Consider the following 17456-nt stretch of genomic DNA (forward strand, 5'->3'; position numbering starts at 1 on the left):
ACAGAACCAGCACTGTGGTTCTCCCACAGTCTGTATTTATATGGATGTCATTGAACAATTTTACAAGGGCCGTCTCCGTGCTGTGGTGAGCACGAAAACCAGACTGGAAGGAAGTTATTTAATCGTTTAAAAACTCCTTTTTCAATAGCTTTGCTGATGAATGGGAGGTTGGAGATCGGCCTGTAATTCTGCAGTAGTGATTTGTCTAGATTGTTCTTTTTTATCAGTGGTTTGATAACTGCTTTGATAAATGGATTTATACAAATGTGCGGGGTTTCACTTGAGCTGAATTACTGAAATAATTGGACTCTTTAATGATTCGAAAATTTATTGCGATGCACATGTTTGTCATATTTCTGATTTCTCACGTTATGAAGCCCAACTGAGACCATTGACTGTTTATCTAACCTGTTTAAATTACGTGAACTTACTGCCGTTTTCCTCTGTACAGTGTAAAAACTTTTTTTTCTAAAATAAGAACATTTTTTCTATTTTGATATGTTTGCAACTGTCACTGCTCTTTTTATGATGGAGTTCAGCTGCAGACCAGAGCCGGCCCAAAGTGTCGTGCAAAGCAAAACGTGCGACACCTGACATCTTCAACGTTACGTTCTGTAAATTAGAGCAGCTAGGCTCCAGCAAGCTTTCTGGAATAAATTATTTTGTGGTTAAATAAGTTAAAATGTTAAAAGAAACCCAAATGGATTTTTTTTTTTTTTTTGTTTACGTGTTTTCCAACTTTGGGACGGCTCTGGTGTAGAATCACCAGTGGAGGAATTGTGGGTAGTTTTTAATCGCAGCAAGTCATTTAGCATGCCATAACTCCTGCAGATACCTGCATGCTGAAACTGTGTTGAAAAATGTTAAAACTTTTTAGACTTTTTAAAAACAAAGTACAACGCACTGAATGCTGCCTGATGTTCCAAAGTCAGTATTTCCAGAACTTTAATTTGTCTGTTTGATTCTATTTTTTTAAAGTGTTTTCCATAAACCACCAAAAGAGATAGTTCACAATTAAAAAGCAAAGTTCCAGTAAATTGTTAGAAGGAGCTGACATCCACTCTGGTGAGATATTAACTGCTTTCAAACTTTTAATGGAAATTCACTTTAAAAATCCTGAACTATTCCTTTAAAGTTATGGGATACTAACCCTGTCATAAATGTAGCAATGCAGCACCTTGAGCAGAGTAGAAATTTGGAACCACGTGGGATTACTGTGAATTTTTCATGAACCAAACATTACTGGAGTGCCTTTCTGTGCAAACAGAGACCCGATTAAACATAACATGACTCCTGCAAGTGCTACACCCATGGATCCCAGCATCCCAGACAGATTATACATTGGAAACTTACACAGGTTTGAGTGCTCACTAATGGAAAAAACATGCCCTTGTACAACTGAGAAAAAAATGATGTAAATTTTTTATGTTTTTTAATAAGAAAGTGAATTTTCGTCTTGTATATAATTCCCTAGATTCATTTGGAAGTGCAATTGTCCCAGATACAGACTATTCTTAAAGCCCTGAGGCTGGCTTGGTGATTTTATTGGTTTGTTCTATGGACTCGGCAGCTACATTGATGTTCTTTAACATTTTACACATTTATGCCATTTACTGCATGATTGAACGACTTTGCACATCCTTAACATACACCTTGACCGCATAACTGTTCTTTGGCCATGCTTCACATTTGTCTGAGCACTTTCATAAAGAAAGAGACCAAAACGAGTTTGAAAAATCAATCAATTAAAAAAAAAAGTTTGAGTAAGATGTAGGTCCCTTCGAAAGAAAAATAAAAAAAATTAAACTCAGCAGCATAAACTCTGTTAATATTTTTTGATTTGATGAAAAGCTTCAACTTGTACTCATTCATTCTACTAATAAAATGACATCTGTTGTAATCACCGATGTTTGAAGTGGCTATGTCAACAAGCACACTTTGAGAAAACATTTACATGTCAAATCGGACCTGTTTAGTTTAGTTTTGCTTTCGCTTTCCTACAGGTGAGCCTGGATTGTGACCTTCTATTCAGGTTACCCATTAAATGTAACACATAAAGCACATCATCTCACCACATGCCAACTGCACTTCACCTTTTTAAGTTGATTAGACATAACGAGCCTAAAGGTAAACATCGTCACTATTTAAGATTCTGCTAACCTGGTACATTCAGACAGCACTCCACCCAAGGGATTGCAACTGAGCGCCCCAGCGACTTTCAGCACACTTCACTGCACCTCCTGCTGGGAATACATGATGCCACCTAATACCCGCTCATTAGCAATCTTAAACTAATGTAGCATACTGATTTGTGAGGTTTCAGCTATACAAAAACAGGAAGTGAGATGAAACCATTTACCTCGCCACGACTCCACTTAAAAGCCTCCTTTACAGAGCCCCCCCTCTCACCAGCCTAATACCTGCTGAAGCTATAAATAATCAGTTTGAAAGGGCTCATTATTTATCTCAAGTGCATAGCCTGAATACTGTAAGAGGAAGCCGCCGTGATGTTATCCAGCAGTTGCTGTCTTGGTTGGTTTGAGAGCCTGAAACCCCATATTTGGACAAAAGGATGAGTCTGAAATCTGATGCTTTGAAACGGGTTGGATAAAAGTACATAGAGTTGACATTTTAGGCCCGATGTCTGTTCATCTGAACCACAGTGGAGGAAACACAACGGCACGCTCTGATACCGATCACAAAACCAAACTTTATGCAGCCTTACAACACATGTCAACAATTAGTATAAAGTAGCGTAGGTAGGGCTTTGCCTACTGTATTTCAAAGATTGACAGCAAATGTCTCTCAGTAAGAGAGCAGACACGGTTTTATGAAAACACTGACTACCTTTAGGCAAAAACTTAAAAAAAAAAAAAAAAGTTCTCCATCCTTGACCTGCAAGTCTCCAACCAGTCTGCAAAAATCTGTAAGGTTTCCCATTGGTCTGGGTCAAGCCATATTTACCTGTTTGGTTTTCTTGGTAACTGAGCATTTTAAATAAGTTTAGCTAATGAATATTTAGGAAAATGTTCACATGTCAAATCTAATCCAATTTACCTATATATCAACTGCTAAAGATTTTATATTACACCCTGTTTCTGATGATGGGCCTTCATATCCCTGATCGGATGGAGTCTAGTGAAATATGACAGTCTATGGGTGACTTCATGCTGATAGGTATTATTTTTTTGGCATCACGTAATCCCAAATCCGGACAGCAGACTATCGGTAGATTACTGACCATAAAGGGATTAGTGGTTTTACCCAGAATAGCCACAACAAATACAATAATAATAAAAAAAAAATCTCAAATTTTATTTTCATTTCAGTTGATGTGATTAATTTCCGAAGACATCCCTTTCACTTTGATTTACTGCACATTAAAAGGTTTGCTATAGAAAAAAAAAATCATTTCAGTTTCTGCAAGTTTTCACTGTAGACTGCAGTAATATGTAGTAAATAAATCAAATCACCTATGTTTAGTAAGTACAGAGCGAAAGCAAAATAATATGCTGTATCTGTAAAACTGGATTTTAATGCAAGATTATTCTTATTTCACTCATTTCTAGCTTCAAATGAGTGATTTCAGGGCATGGAATCAACACACTCTTGCCACCAATCTTGTTGTGCTCGATTTACATATGCAGTCAAATCGCATTCAAATATCCACTGAAGGTAAGATTGTCTCTGACATCAAATATTGATTCTGGCTATTGTAGTCAGGGAGACAGGAAACACTTAATAAAAGGTTAAAGACACACTCGTTTAGTTTGTGCATTAGTTTTATTAGTGGTCGTCGACTTCTTTTTAGTAAATGAAACGTGAAATTGTCAGAATAGAATTAATGTTCATTTGTTCCTAAGTGACTATCATAAAGATTAGCTTAGTGATAAAAGCTTATTCGTGACCTTCAACCTCTTCACACGTTGGCCCTTAACAGCCATAAAAATCGATTTATTCTATTCAGATTTGGTGTGACAGACTAACACAAAGTAGTGCATATTTGTGAAGTGTTAGAAAAATGATACATGGTTTCCAATTTTTCTAAAAATGTAGTCAAAGCAGTATGAAAACCAAGCAACAGAGCAGGCTTGTGTGGGTTAGGCTGAATAAAAAAAAAACTGCTTCCCAGCTTTTAACATCTCACAGAGTACTGTTCAGTCCACCATCTTAAAATAAATACAGAACCACTCAACTGCAAGCCCTCTAAGAGATGACTCACCAACTAAACTGACAGGCACGGACGGTGTTATCCGGAAAAGCAGGGCGGAGAAGAAGCTGACAGAGAAAACCAACAGAAGTCCTGTTTGCAGTTTGCAGTGCCACATGTGGAGAACAGGACAAACATTTGGAAAAGGTAATTGAGTTTGAACTTTTTGGGCCACACACCCTAAACACTAATTAGGCATGTCTTACAAGTTAAAATAAAAATATTATTGTGTATCCATCTTTAGAGGTTTAAAGCACTCTTAAATGAAGCATTCACACGTGTGAATCCATGTCAACCACCAACACATCATCATCCACACAGTAAAACATGGTGGTGACGGTATCATGCTGCACCATCATCCCTTCACCCTTTAGCAGCTTGTAAGTATCATCTATTGGACCCGTCGTCTCTGTCTAACTATAGCAGTGTGTTTCATGATGTTTGTATCACTGACGCACCGTGTTACCTGATCGTCCGTCCCCCCTTCCTCCCCCTAGTCCCATCGCATCGATTCCCTCGCCTCAGATCTCCTTAAAATCCAGTCATGGTTCTCTGGTGGTTCTACACAACAGAAACACAAGAACGCTTTGCACACTTTGTTGTTATTTTGCCATAAATTTGTGAAAGTTAAAGTGTGGACGCAGATTATGACGGGGAGAGCACCACTAGTTGCAGGATTTTGTTACTTTGAAGAAACCAAACGCCGCCAGAAAACTGGATCTCTTGAGTGGAAACCCTTCGCTGCAGCGATGGAAGACGTAACCTAAGACAGAGCTAATCTAATCGAGTGCGCATTCAAACAGAGCACGTCTTTTAACACAGCAGGAGGTTGAGGGGGCTGTTCGTGATGTCAACACTGACAGCATGTATCCATTCGTTTGTCCGTTGTTCCCAAAAATAACTACGAACCGGAAGTATAGATAGATAAACAAAGCGATAGTCTGCTTTCCCATAATTATAAAACACGTTTAATCAAAATTGATGAAATATATAAAATATAAAAAGTTGTTCGGTAAACAGTTACCGTCTATCATAAATAGCTTTACTTCTTGGGTAGCACACATTAAATCTAGATGTCTTTACCTGCTTTTTTTCTCCTTTTGAGACCATTTTTGAGACTAATTTTCTACAATTAATTGTCCAAATCATTCTGCTGTGGCTCTTGCTGTATGGTTAGGTTAGTTGATCTCCTGACCTTTGCCCCAAAGGGGTGTGCTTTTGCTTTTACCAAAACAAAAGACTCAGGCATATTAAATATCCACAGCATATTAGTTTAGATTAGATTGTCTCTTCTATAAAGCTATTACCTTGAACTATACAATATACTCAGGCAATTTCCTCAGTTTATAAATTAAGTAACTGATGAAATAAGTGAGTCTAAACAAATTTTTGTTTGCAATCTTTGACGAAGAAAAACTTAAATTCCTCACTGTGCCGCGCAGTGGATACTGAGGAAACGGTGTAATTCTGCCACCTCGTGGTCACACTGAGAAAGCATCAAACAAGCAGTTGGGATTCATTATCTATTGAAGGATCACTTAATGCTGCTGGCTTTTTTCGAATCTCTGCATGAATAAAAATGAAAACTTTTTTCTGTTTTTGAAAAAAATAATAAGATTATCAGTTATCATGATAGAATTTCTGATCATCAGCCAGATATGTAGGTCTGCAGTGCAGACCTACATATCTCATCAGCTTTATCACAGAACAAACCTGGGAAAGCAGGTAGGAGGTATGACTCAGTCCAGCCCAGCAGTCATCTTCAGATATTAGTTTCCTTGTTTTCTCACCAACCAAACATATTCATTATAGTTACTCAATTCAATTATTCAAAGCAAATTGCCACCTCTCACATGGAACTGGCCATTTGGCTGGCCTCGTTGTGACGTTTCCATAAATCCCCGGTACCTAACACTGCGAAGAGATCCAAAAAGGCGGGCATTATTAAAACATTCATGAAGAAGCCTGTAAGGGATGTCCTCCTGCAGAGAGCAAAATATAATATTCACGATGCCCTCCTCCTTCAATCTCTCATAGTCACAGTCTCAAAAATGGGTCAGACAAATCTCTTAGTTGTTGGCTAACAAAATTGTCCTGACACATTTCTGCAGGACGTAAAACATTTTCACAATATGTCATGTTACAACCACAAACTTTAGAATTTTAATACAAATAGGGTGTAATTCGATTAGGGAGGTAAAACCTTCTTCATTCATGCATGTAATAAACTACATTGTCACATAAAATCCCCCCAAAAACACTAAGCTTTGTTGCTGCAACATGACATAATGTGGAAAAGCTTCAAGCGGTGCACATACTTTTGCAAGACGGGAAAGTTATCTGCGCTAATGCTACCTCACCTACTATTCCTGATACAATGACTTTAGGAAAAAAATATATGAATACCAGATATTTTACACTAGCAACAATCTTTACTTTCAGTTCACGTCTTGGCATTGTGGAATCTCAGTGCATAACCAACTGGTTTCAGTTGTCTGGGTCATTGAAATTCACTGAATGGCATGTCTGTGACCTTGTCATGTGACTGCATGCAATGCAAGCTTTTACTTCCTTACTCAGACTGCTGCATCTTTTTTGGAAAAGTCTAGAGGAACGTTTTGAATAATATTTAGTTTTGTTTTGTTTTTTTTCTTTTCTTTGGTTTTCGAAATCAGAAGGAAGTGAGTCCAGTTAAGTTCCCAATAAAGTGAGGAAGACAGGGTGGATCTGGTGTTAACGGGTTTTGCATGCCGTCATCAAAAGCGACACAACCATCATCACACGTCACCAAACCCGTGTCAAGAATGTCACACTGAAACTCAGGTTGGCCTCCAGAAATAACAGGAAGGCTGTTGCTCAGAAATTTCATATCATTTTAGCGGTTTTCTTATGAGCCCTTGCCTTCATGTTTTCAGTATCATTTCTCCTCATCTTAAAAGTGACACCATATTTACTTTTTGTCTTGAACAAAACTGAGCCTCCTTTTTCAGGTTGAGTCACAATGATACTCGCATAGCTGAGCCTGTGTAGGCAGAGGAAGGTTGAGTTTCCTCAGGTGTTTCTCCACCTGCCGGTCGGGTTTTTCAGGTCGGACGAAGAACAAGTGGTAGCTTTTAAACAGGTGGAAAGGAAGGAAAATAATGGCGACCCGCTGAATGTATGCTGAGATACATTCACATTGCCCAAGAACTGAAAGAATCAGCTGAGAAACACGAGTAATAGTTATTTGTAAACACAGAATTGATTCTGACCAAAAAAAAAAGTGGGTTCTGACACACTTCGGCACACATCTATATATAAACATGATAACCTCTCATATGTATATGCAAACAAGTAAATAAAGCCACATACTGATAAAACTGTGTGTGGGTGTATTGTTCATGTATTTTTCTCTAAGTGCTGAATCTGTGTTGAGTAATAATGGAGGCAGGAACAGGCTCGCTTAAACATGTATCTGAGTGGAAAGATTTGTTCAAATGGACTGCCAGGTGAGATGTACTATTCATCATGTTTCAGGAGGGGTGCGTCAGAAAACGGTTTTTAAATGGTTGGCTGCTTGTGATGTAGGGGTGGTGCTCAAAATTAACAAAAGGATCTTAGAATTTATACCATGCAGTCATATTAAGGCGTGTCAGTCAGCCTGCTATAAAATAATAATAATAAAAAAAAAATGAAATCGATTACAACTTACTGTAACTTGATGTCCGCTTTAATAAATTCACAACCAGGAAATTTACAAGGATCTCAGAATTTATACCATGCAGTCATATTAAGGCGTGTCAGTCAGCCTGCTATAAAATAATAATAATAAAAAAAATGAAATCGATTACAACTTACTGTAACTTGATGTCCGCTTCAATAAATTCACAACCAGGAAATTTACAAGAGCCACTGCCCCCCAGCGCCCTCCTTTTGGCAGTGCCTCTGATTTGAGGTTCAAATTCCTATTGTGAGAAATTAGGTTTTCTTAACAGTGACAGTAACAAACACAATGATTGGACGTGCGTTAACAAAACAAAATCCTTAAAGGCTACCTTAAAATAAGGTATGGGATTACATCAACACAAAACTAGACAAACGTTTTTGTTCCTGATTGTTTATCTGCTGATTTATATTGAAACCTTCACTTTGTGCGCAGGGAGCAGAATTACAAACCAGAGCAAAATCCCAAGTTACAAACAGCTGCAGATGGTGAGCCTGACCAAACATGTTGCCGAAAGTGACACAAACACCCCAAGGTGGATTATTAAAAATATGCAAAACCATACACACTGCCTTTGTTTGAAGGAGCTGCCTCAACATATGATTCAGAGCATGACAAATAGTCTCATGTTCTGAAAATTTTACAGCTTGGCCAGCAATTTTGTGAGTGACCAGTTTAGTAAAAAAAAAAAAATTATGGGGAATGTTCAAAGGTTTATATGTGCCCTAAATTAACTGCCTTTATAAAGTGAATGCAGCACAACTAATAAGAGATTTCTTAATACATATTTCTATTACAGTTACCATCAATGGCCAACTGATTTTTGCCGATGTGGCTTTTATTTCATCAACCAAAGCGAGTCCCATACAGTCAGCCCGTATCCACATACACATGTTGGCGGGGTTAGCTTGACCCAAATATGCACTTTAAAGCATATGTCAGATTAGGCCCTCTAGTCCTTGAGGCATAAGTGGAGCATTAATAATTTTTCTTTGGTTTAGTTACAGGCTATTTATAGTTGGTTGAAATGCAAGTAACATTTCAACTAAAAAAAATAATAATAATGTTCAAATTTTCAGCCAGGAGAACCTTTCATCTTCCAGACATTAACCGAAGAACCTTTAATTGGAAAGTTTTTGTTTTTTTTTATTGCAGGAAGATCATTAATCCTTCTTGCTGTACTTTCACACACGGATACTCTTACGGTTTTAGATCTGCATCCGTTCAGGGTTTAATAATTCCCTTTTCGTGAAGCTTTATGACATACGTACGGCTTCACCTTTTTTCCTTATCTCCTCCCAATTCTGAACACATTCCTGTCAGAAAAAGCCACTGGCGGATAGGATCAAACCATCTGTGTGGGTGGCGCTTTACGTTTTTAATCTACATACCGCGACATAATGTGCTGTAGGCTTCCAATTAAATAGAAATAGATATTACATAGCTTTATTTGGATAATTTCGTTATTATTAAATGCTGTTTAAGTGGCTTTGAAAATTATTTTTGGACACATTTGGGAGACTTTCCGCCCCTGTTCCCAGATTTTGGACTCGCCCTAACTCTGCCATGTTGGATGGAACTGGCTCAGGGCTCCTATAACGGCAGGACTTCCAAGGAAAGTTTTCACCTCGTCCCAGCTTCGTCCTGTTGTCCCAGTTTTGACCTGGTTTTGAGGAGCCGAGAGACGCCAAGGCTACATTCCTGCACCGTGCTCGTTTTCCCTTACCTTTGTCTCGGCGGAGCGGCGGAATACTCCCGCACCGGCGTGAGGAGTCGGAGGCAGGCCACGGATGACCGAGGGATTGTTTATGTATCTTCCCGGAGCTCCTACAAGCAGTCAGCGGGTGCAGACTTCATAAACTGATCCCTAATAATGAGTGGACACCCGTCGCAACGGCGGCAAAATAATGTCGGCTCCTTAATTTTGTCACAGCAGGACAATGAAAGCCTTTTTAACTACCTTGGGAGGAAATGCATCGTAAGTTTGTCTTATTAAATTCGCGTATAAGAGCTTGCTAAGAAAAAAAAATGGCTAATGCTGCTAACTTGTGCCGTCATGAAAACTGATTTCCAGCCTGAGTTTGTGGCCTACGATTTTAATTGTATGTTGAGGCTACAAAGTTGAACAGCTGGCTTGTTTTGACAGTCGTTGGGACCGTGTGGAGCTTTGGTTGAAAAGACAACTTTTATGTCATACGTGTGTATATACATATATATATATATTGTGTTTGTTTCCACTGGGTTCAAATCAAAGTTGGGAGCTGGAAACATCCAGGAAATCCTTAAATTCCGCTGTCAGTAGCCGAACCGCAGCGAGCCCGGAGTTAACACAGCCAGGGTGTCGGAGCTGTTAAACCCATCAGCAGAAAAAGGAGTGATTTCGGTGCTCTCCTTACATAACGTGGCTGAAGCCTGCTTGTTTTCGGGAAGTGTGCGTCCACCGAGAAGAATGCGCAGTCGAGCAGAGCTGAGTCGCTTTAAAATTCTCTCCCCCAGTGCAAGGCAAACCAGTTTCCCCCCCCCCAAAAAAAATAAAAAATCTGGGAGTAGCCTCCTGTTCCTCCACGATGACTTCAGCTGGGATCACAATAGTGCAATGTCACGATTCGGTTTATATGAGATAATCCCTTATTACGTAAGATATTCTCATATTCATGTCCTCGTTGTCAGTGGCCGGCGGTTTTTGCGTCCATCCATGCATGCATGACCCCCTGGGTGAGTCCCCCTTTTTCTGTGCCCCCTTCCACCAACCCCAATAACACACACACTGGTTTGCCCGTCATCTACCTTTAATCCACATAAAGTTATCATGCTTCTATCCTCTATAGACATAGAATGAAAACGCTATAAAAATAACTATTTGTCCAGATCAGGTGTTATGGTTTTGCTAATTGAATGGAAGCAATAAAAACAAGGTGCAACTGATAGGTGACTCTTGACAAGTTCATGCTGCCCTCATTTTAATGCCACCCTGGACAAAGAGCAATGCTGCTTATTAAAAACGGCTAAAACGTCTCTATCTCCTTCCTTAGGAGGAATTTGTGTGTTTTGGCCTGTTAGGTTACCACTAGAGAAGCAGATTCATTTATCTGTTTTTTAATTACTTTTTCCACAGTGAGCGATCATCAGTTGTTTTTATTGGAAGCAGCAGCAAGGCTGGTTTTTCTTTTCTTTTTTTTTTCTTTTTTATCCATAAATCGTGCCTACGTGTTGACATTTTTGTTTCTTCCAGGTTCAGTTTCATGCCTCTAAGTGAACCATTCTGAACTCGTGTACCTAAATCTATTTGATTTGTGATCAAGTTGCGTATTTTTTTTTTTTAAATTTAATTATGGAGATGACTCATAAAAATCTCCTTTCTATTTTAGCTTCAATATTTTTAGCTGTATATTTTTCTCAAGAAGTGTTTTTATCACACTCTATTTCCATTTATTTTGGTTCTAATTTCCTTTTGGGTCTGGTGGTTGTTTTTTTATTGCGCTCATATACTCGCATTTCTTTACGTCGGAGTTTAAGTAGAATATAGAAATTGTGCCTTCAAATCTTTGGTGTCCAGAACGGGTCCAAACCGTCCAGCAGTTTACGAACCAAGTCCTGTTTTGGACTCAGGTTTCCATAATGTTGCAAATCTAGATATTCTGTTTGTGCAGTTAGTAGTTGATACAAGTATCAACTACTAATTTTGCAAAGATCTATTTGGAGTGAAATATTTATTGGTTGTTCAGTTTTTATCCATACCACGGGAAAATTTTTTTTGTTGATTTCTTTACGGCAATCAAAGATTAACTGACTCCATTTGTGGAAAATAGACTAGACAATCTAGACTCCTGTAGTTTCCGGATGGCTGCCCACATTACAAAATGCAACGTGTCCAAGTACAGCTTGGAAGAAAAAAAAAAAAAAAACTGCCTTCCTGTTATCTGCTAAACATCTCACTCTCTAAATGAACACGGTTCTTCTGTAGAAGATGTTTGTTGGTGCTTCCTCTGACTTGATCTTTAAACACCCCACTGTCACTACAAGTGGCTCATTTTACTTTGTAGCAAATACCAGCAAATTGTATTTTGTTTTTGCTTGTTTTTTTTTTTTTTTTTTGTCAGAAGTGCTGAACTATTGTGTGTTCACTAATCTGAGTTTCCAGTCAGCAAGTCAAGCTAAAAAAAATCCTCCGTTTTAGGTCGCCAGCTAAATGTTTCAGTGTATCCTTTAGACTTGTTCCAAAATCTGCAACAACTTTCCCCCGTTTTTGTGTGTGTGTGTGTGTTCCTGTATCGCAATCTTCGTAAAAGGTCACTTTAAACGGACTGTGTCTCTCCACGGACTTCCTGATGTGGTTAAATTGTAGTTGGGACGGATTTGGCAGCCGTCGTCACAATTTCAGCCCCGACCCAAACCAACCAGGACTGGGATCGATACTTCCGGTAGAAGGCGCAGTCTCTCTCACTCTGTGGCATTTCATTGGATATAAATGACCAAGTTACTCTGGGACATTTAGATCAATGGTTATCATAGCAGCCTAAGCATTCGCTGCCGTTTGCCACTACTAACATTTAGTTAATGATTTAAAGTTTCACTCCTGTGTTGGAATAGATCAGAGAGTTGGCCGAGGATGAAGTAGCTTTTGGACTTTAGGCGTTAATGGTTAGATCGACGGAAACACTAGTGAAGTTTAAATTTATTTTTTTTTTCAATCGGTTAACACAAACCCAGGCCTTCTATACTTGGCGCATGCTTCATACATTTCTGCATCATTATGGCCTCTTTCCTCTAAAGGTGGACGCTATCAGCAGTTTGGGACTTCCTGAAATCAGGGTTCTCCATCCGTCTTCGGCTAACCCTGTGAACTCTCTTCTTCTCTGCTTGATTTTAGTTGTCTCTCTCTTCTTTGTGAAAACGGATTTAAATAAATGAATATGTCTGCGATTGGCTTCCGCTGGACTTGATGAACCAGCTGTGGAGGTTATTCAGTCGATAAAATTAGTGACGTTAAAGGGTGGGGCTTCGATGAACGGTTTTATCATCAGGCAGTCTAAAATGCATCATCCTCAACATGCTTATTTAGCTTAAAACATCTCTGATAGACATACCGCGTACTTATTTATTTATCTGGTCTGTTATTAAAACACACTTAAGTGCAATATTATTATTAATTATTGGAATAACAGTGAAGGTTAACCCGTTTGTTTTGCTTGCTCATTCTTTTCCTTTATCTTGTAAAGTTCCCAACATTTCTTCTTAGTTTTAGCATCTCGAAATCTGAAATGTACCTTTTAAATATTTGCTTCAAGGTTCAGGAAAATGCCTTTCAGCTATTCTGCTGGCATGCAGGATGCGAATGCAACATGTTGCACGGAGTCGGTCACGTTGCACACAATAAATTTGCAAAAATGATAAAAAAAATAAAAAAAAGTTTATTGTTGAGCTTTATTAGTTGGGTTTTGTGCTCTGGAAGCAAGTCTGCAGGTGAACTTTTCTCAAAATTTTTCAGCCAGCTTACGGGCAGTGCAGTAAGATTACCGCTTTATATATATATATATATATATATATTTACTTTTATTATATTATTTCCTCCAGATTGATCTCGTTATCGCGCAATCGAGTGACTTCAAAGTAAATGTACATTCAAAGGTCCTTTACTGCTGCTTCACAGCTCCTTTAACTCGGCCTGTTCTCGGTTAGTTCCTCATAGCAATCATTGTTTCCTGTAATTGTGCTCGGCTAAAGGTCCTTGAGCAACCGAGAAAAGGCCTCTTCCTCTTCACGCAGACGCAGGTTGACCAGGCGCAGGTAAACTGGCCGGGATTTCTCTGCGTTTCAGGTGTACGCAGAAACGTTTTCCTGCCCCTCCGCTTAGGAGAGCGCACGTTTCCCATCTCATGACGGGCTTGGCGGAGCCTGCGTGAGGTCACACGGTGAAATGCCTCGCCTCCTTTGTATTTTCTTTTTTTTTTTTGTTTTACATGAGCACACAGGTTTCTAAGGCGTGTCCCCGCAGCTATGTAACCTGTTTGAAATCCAGTGACTGCGTTCCTCCGGCTTCCTGACCATGTTATCTTGCAGCATGTGACGGAGACGTGGAATCGGGAACATTCCTGCCAGTCCCACGCTCTTGTCGTCTCATGCAGCGAGACAAAGTGTGTGTGTGTGTGTGTCAGAGTGACGGATGTTTGCGAGGGGAAGACTGGAAGTGATTGACATTGTGTCTCCATACTGGATCTAATTGGAATGGCCAGCAGTAAGTGATGTCCTGGCTTGCAGAATGATTGCACATTATGTAATGTACTTATTATGCAGAAAATAAGAAACACAGAATCCTCTTTAGTGTGGGGCTTTGCCAGGCAGAGCAGCTCTGTTAACATTTCTTTCTACTATAAATTATTATAGTATGACTTGACTTGAGTTCAGTTTAGTGCTTAACATGACTTTGGTTTTAAATTTCTGCTATAATGTACTAATTAACCTCCCCAGAATCCAGGCAAGAACTTTCTACTTGAAAACATAGTTGAGTGTGTTTTATAAAACTTTTAATTCAGGATTTATTTCATAGGTTGATGATAAACTTGCCCCCTTTTTTTCTGGCAATGTTAGAATTTACATGCGTTTTTTGAATCTTTGACTAATTTATATTAGCTAGTCATCCTTTAGCTAACATTACCTGCATCCAACAGCTTCACTCAACTCAGTCTGTTAGTTTGGAGGGAAAACTATGAAAAGTTCTTTGCGTTTTGCTGGTTTGCTGCCATGATTCTAACACAAACCTGCGTAGCTCCGCACAGCAGCAGCAGGTCTCCTTCACAGGTGTAAACCCAGCGCGAGCGTCGTAGCGCTCATGTTGCGTTTAAAGGCGGTTCGGAAAAAACAGGTTACCTTTCATCCGTTTTATCAGCAGTTAAAACGGATTAAATAATTTTAACTGCTGATAAAAGTGACAGAGGACACAGATATGCGAAGTGCGGAAGCCCCTACTGTATCAAATTGACAGATGAATAATAGAGAGTTGGCCATACTAAAGTAAAAACCGAGCGCATACAGCGTTCGTGGTTTTTTTTTTCATCCAGACGGCTTCCCGCACCCCCTCTAGGGGGCGCGCCCCACAGTTAGGGAACCTCTGATGTAGCGCATGGCTAATTAGCATATGTACAGTAAAGATGCATAATCAGATCAAGTCTTTCTGTTAGACCTTCTGAAAGGTCTAAAGTTGTAAATTTTGAAACCTTAATACATGAGATCAAATTGCTTTTACAGCTAACAAAACAATAAAATTCTCACCACAGTAAACCTGTTGAATTTTCATTAAATACTTTTGGTTTCCTGATTTTTAGCTACTTTTGTCTATAAGGGTTGCAGTTTGTAACTTTATCAAAGTGGCAACAATGAAAACATCTTTGTACCGGGCAGAAAAACATGTTTTTGTTTTTTCATAGTGAAGTCCAGCTCTTTAATTGACATTCCACACACCCACCGGTACACACTTCAACAACGAGCTCTCTGATTGGTTTGGCTCATTAGTATTCCTCCTGCTGTGTTCAGTATCAAAAGCGCCGTCTTACTCGGCAGAAAGGTGGAAAGGGTCCAGTTCACTCGGTGTGTGTGTGTGTGTGTGCGTGTGTGTGTGTATGGACTGCCTAATCAGCAGTTAGGTCCTACAGGAAGTCCTGTGGTCGGCCTCGGGATTTTTTGCCTTGGGAGGGGGTCGTGGAAGAAAGAGAGAGAAAAAAAATCAGCTTTCCTCTTTTTTTTTTTTTTTTTGTTTTTTTTTTTTTTAAAAAAGGCTTAAAGGTCAGCCAAACTTTCCGAGCTCCATTTTCTTAAATTCCTTTCCTGGTAGAGCTGGACCTTTCGAGAGCAACATGTAGGTAGCCATGTCTCTTTGAGTAAATGAGGGCTGACTGCAGGGTTTCTGCTCGGTTGCATCACTGGATTACCACTGTTGCATGTTGGAGAAGTGGAGTGATAAAGAGGCCGTTTGCTGCTGAGACAGCGGCTTGGCAAGCGAGTGATATTCTTGGATTTATGGTGATGTCACATCCACAACCACCACCCCCTCCCCTCCTCCGCTCTCCTCCCTCCTTTCCTGCTGCCTTTGGGTCTGTCAGGAAAAATCAGAGCTTCATAAACGGATGAATCTCCTTGACACCATTGCGTTGCATGAAAAATTCACCATAAAGCGACGACATAATGTTGCTGGTAGGAATAAAAAGAACATGCTGGCTTCTGTGTCTGCTCAGTGTTTCACTCTTTTTCTTTTAGTTTGATTTGTTGAGCAGTTTATGAGAAGATGTTGATGTAAGCAGTAATTCCTGGAACCAAAGTCCCCACCGGGTTTTTCCTCTCCTGATGCTCCCGCTTTCGTGTGTGTGTGTGTTTAGTGGCTGTGAAACCAGAGCCCCCCTGTGAGAGCAACACCCTGGAGCCGCATGTAAAAACTATAGGAGCCTAATCTGGCCCTTATGATCTTGTCTCTGTGTGCTCTACAGGTGTGTGTGTGTGTGTGTGTGGACTCTGAAGCTAGCTCCTGCCACGTAATGGGCCAGAACAGAACCACATGAATGTGCTTGAGCAGCAGTGTTGGGTTTTGTGCACCGGCTTCTGCAGTAGAGGTTGCTGGGATGTCGACTTTGCTTTCCGTGTGTAATATTTGTTAAAGGAGGACATTGAAAAGGTTAGATGAGTTCTAGGTTTCAACATCTGTTTTTGTGTCCTTTTGTGTGTTTGTTTTGATGATTTGGAGGGAATCAATTATTGTTTTTTACAGGAGGAGGATGAAATCTTGTGATGCTAAAACCTGACAATATTTTCCAAGCTGTAGTGAGTTTAATGAAGTATTGTCCGACTCGGCTGGGTATTTATATTTTCCATAACGATGATTGAAGATAAAAAGGCAGTAGATAAAAATGTGGCTTAATCAATCTGATTGTTAGGATGCTCACAGATAACAATAAACCTCAACATCCTGAACTTGATGATTGGCCGAATCGTCCGTGGATTGACATGAGATTTTTCCATTTTCATCCACATACTTGTGATTTAAAGTAGGAGTGGTTGATTATGGATTTAGAATTTTGCAATATCGTGATAACGATTAAAAATTATGGCACAAGAAAATATTTATTGCTACTTTTTCAGGTAACTGCACGTGTGATAACGACTAATCAAAGTTCTTATGATACAAGGCATTTATTTATTAAAACATTTATTTCAGCTGATTTCGTTCTACATTCCTTCCTCCCCCCTTCAGCTGCGTAATCGCACCGTAAGGTTTTTCTGGCCACCCGGGTTTGGTCAGCCCTACTCAGAGGAATTTTCCACAACCAGCGCTGCTGCTTGTGTCCTAAAATAAGGGCCACCGGTTCGACTCCTGTCATTTCTCAGAATGAATGACCTCACTCTTCACTGCTATTTTCAATGAATGATTCAATTTCTAAGAATCAGCAGCAAGCGTTTCATCCCTGCTGCATCTGTTTTTTTTTTTTGTTTTTTTTTTTTTTTTTTTGGTTGTTGGGTGTTCTTTCTTTTTCTTAGAAAATTTTTTTTTGGGAAAAA

General features: G+C 39.5%; 1 protein-coding gene across 3 annotated transcripts in view; it reads left to right on the top strand.

The window, feature by feature from the left end:
* Positions 1–9463: 9463 nt before the first annotated feature.
* The window catches only part of LOC106953791 (WASP like actin nucleation promoting factor), a 21412-nt gene continuing 13419 nt past the window's right edge, over positions 9464–17456 (top strand). For 2 of the 3 annotated variants that reach the window (XM_015042823.1, XM_015042825.1), the window contains exon 1: positions 9464–9891. In XM_015042823.1, the coding sequence (XP_014898309.1) occupies positions 9787–9891 (105 nt within the window). In that variant the 5' untranslated portion in view covers positions 9464–9786. The remainder of the gene's footprint in view (positions 9892–17456) is intronic. The other variant, XM_015042824.1, reaches the window with a different exon arrangement.

The sequence above is a fragment of the Poecilia latipinna genome, unplaced genomic scaffold (assembly GCF_001443285.1).
Source record: "Poecilia latipinna isolate Pla-1442-1.1 unplaced genomic scaffold, P_latipinna-1.0 Scaffold603, whole genome shotgun sequence".
In the NCBI taxonomy this organism is placed as follows: Eukaryota; Metazoa; Chordata; class Actinopteri; order Cyprinodontiformes; family Poeciliidae; genus Poecilia; species Poecilia latipinna.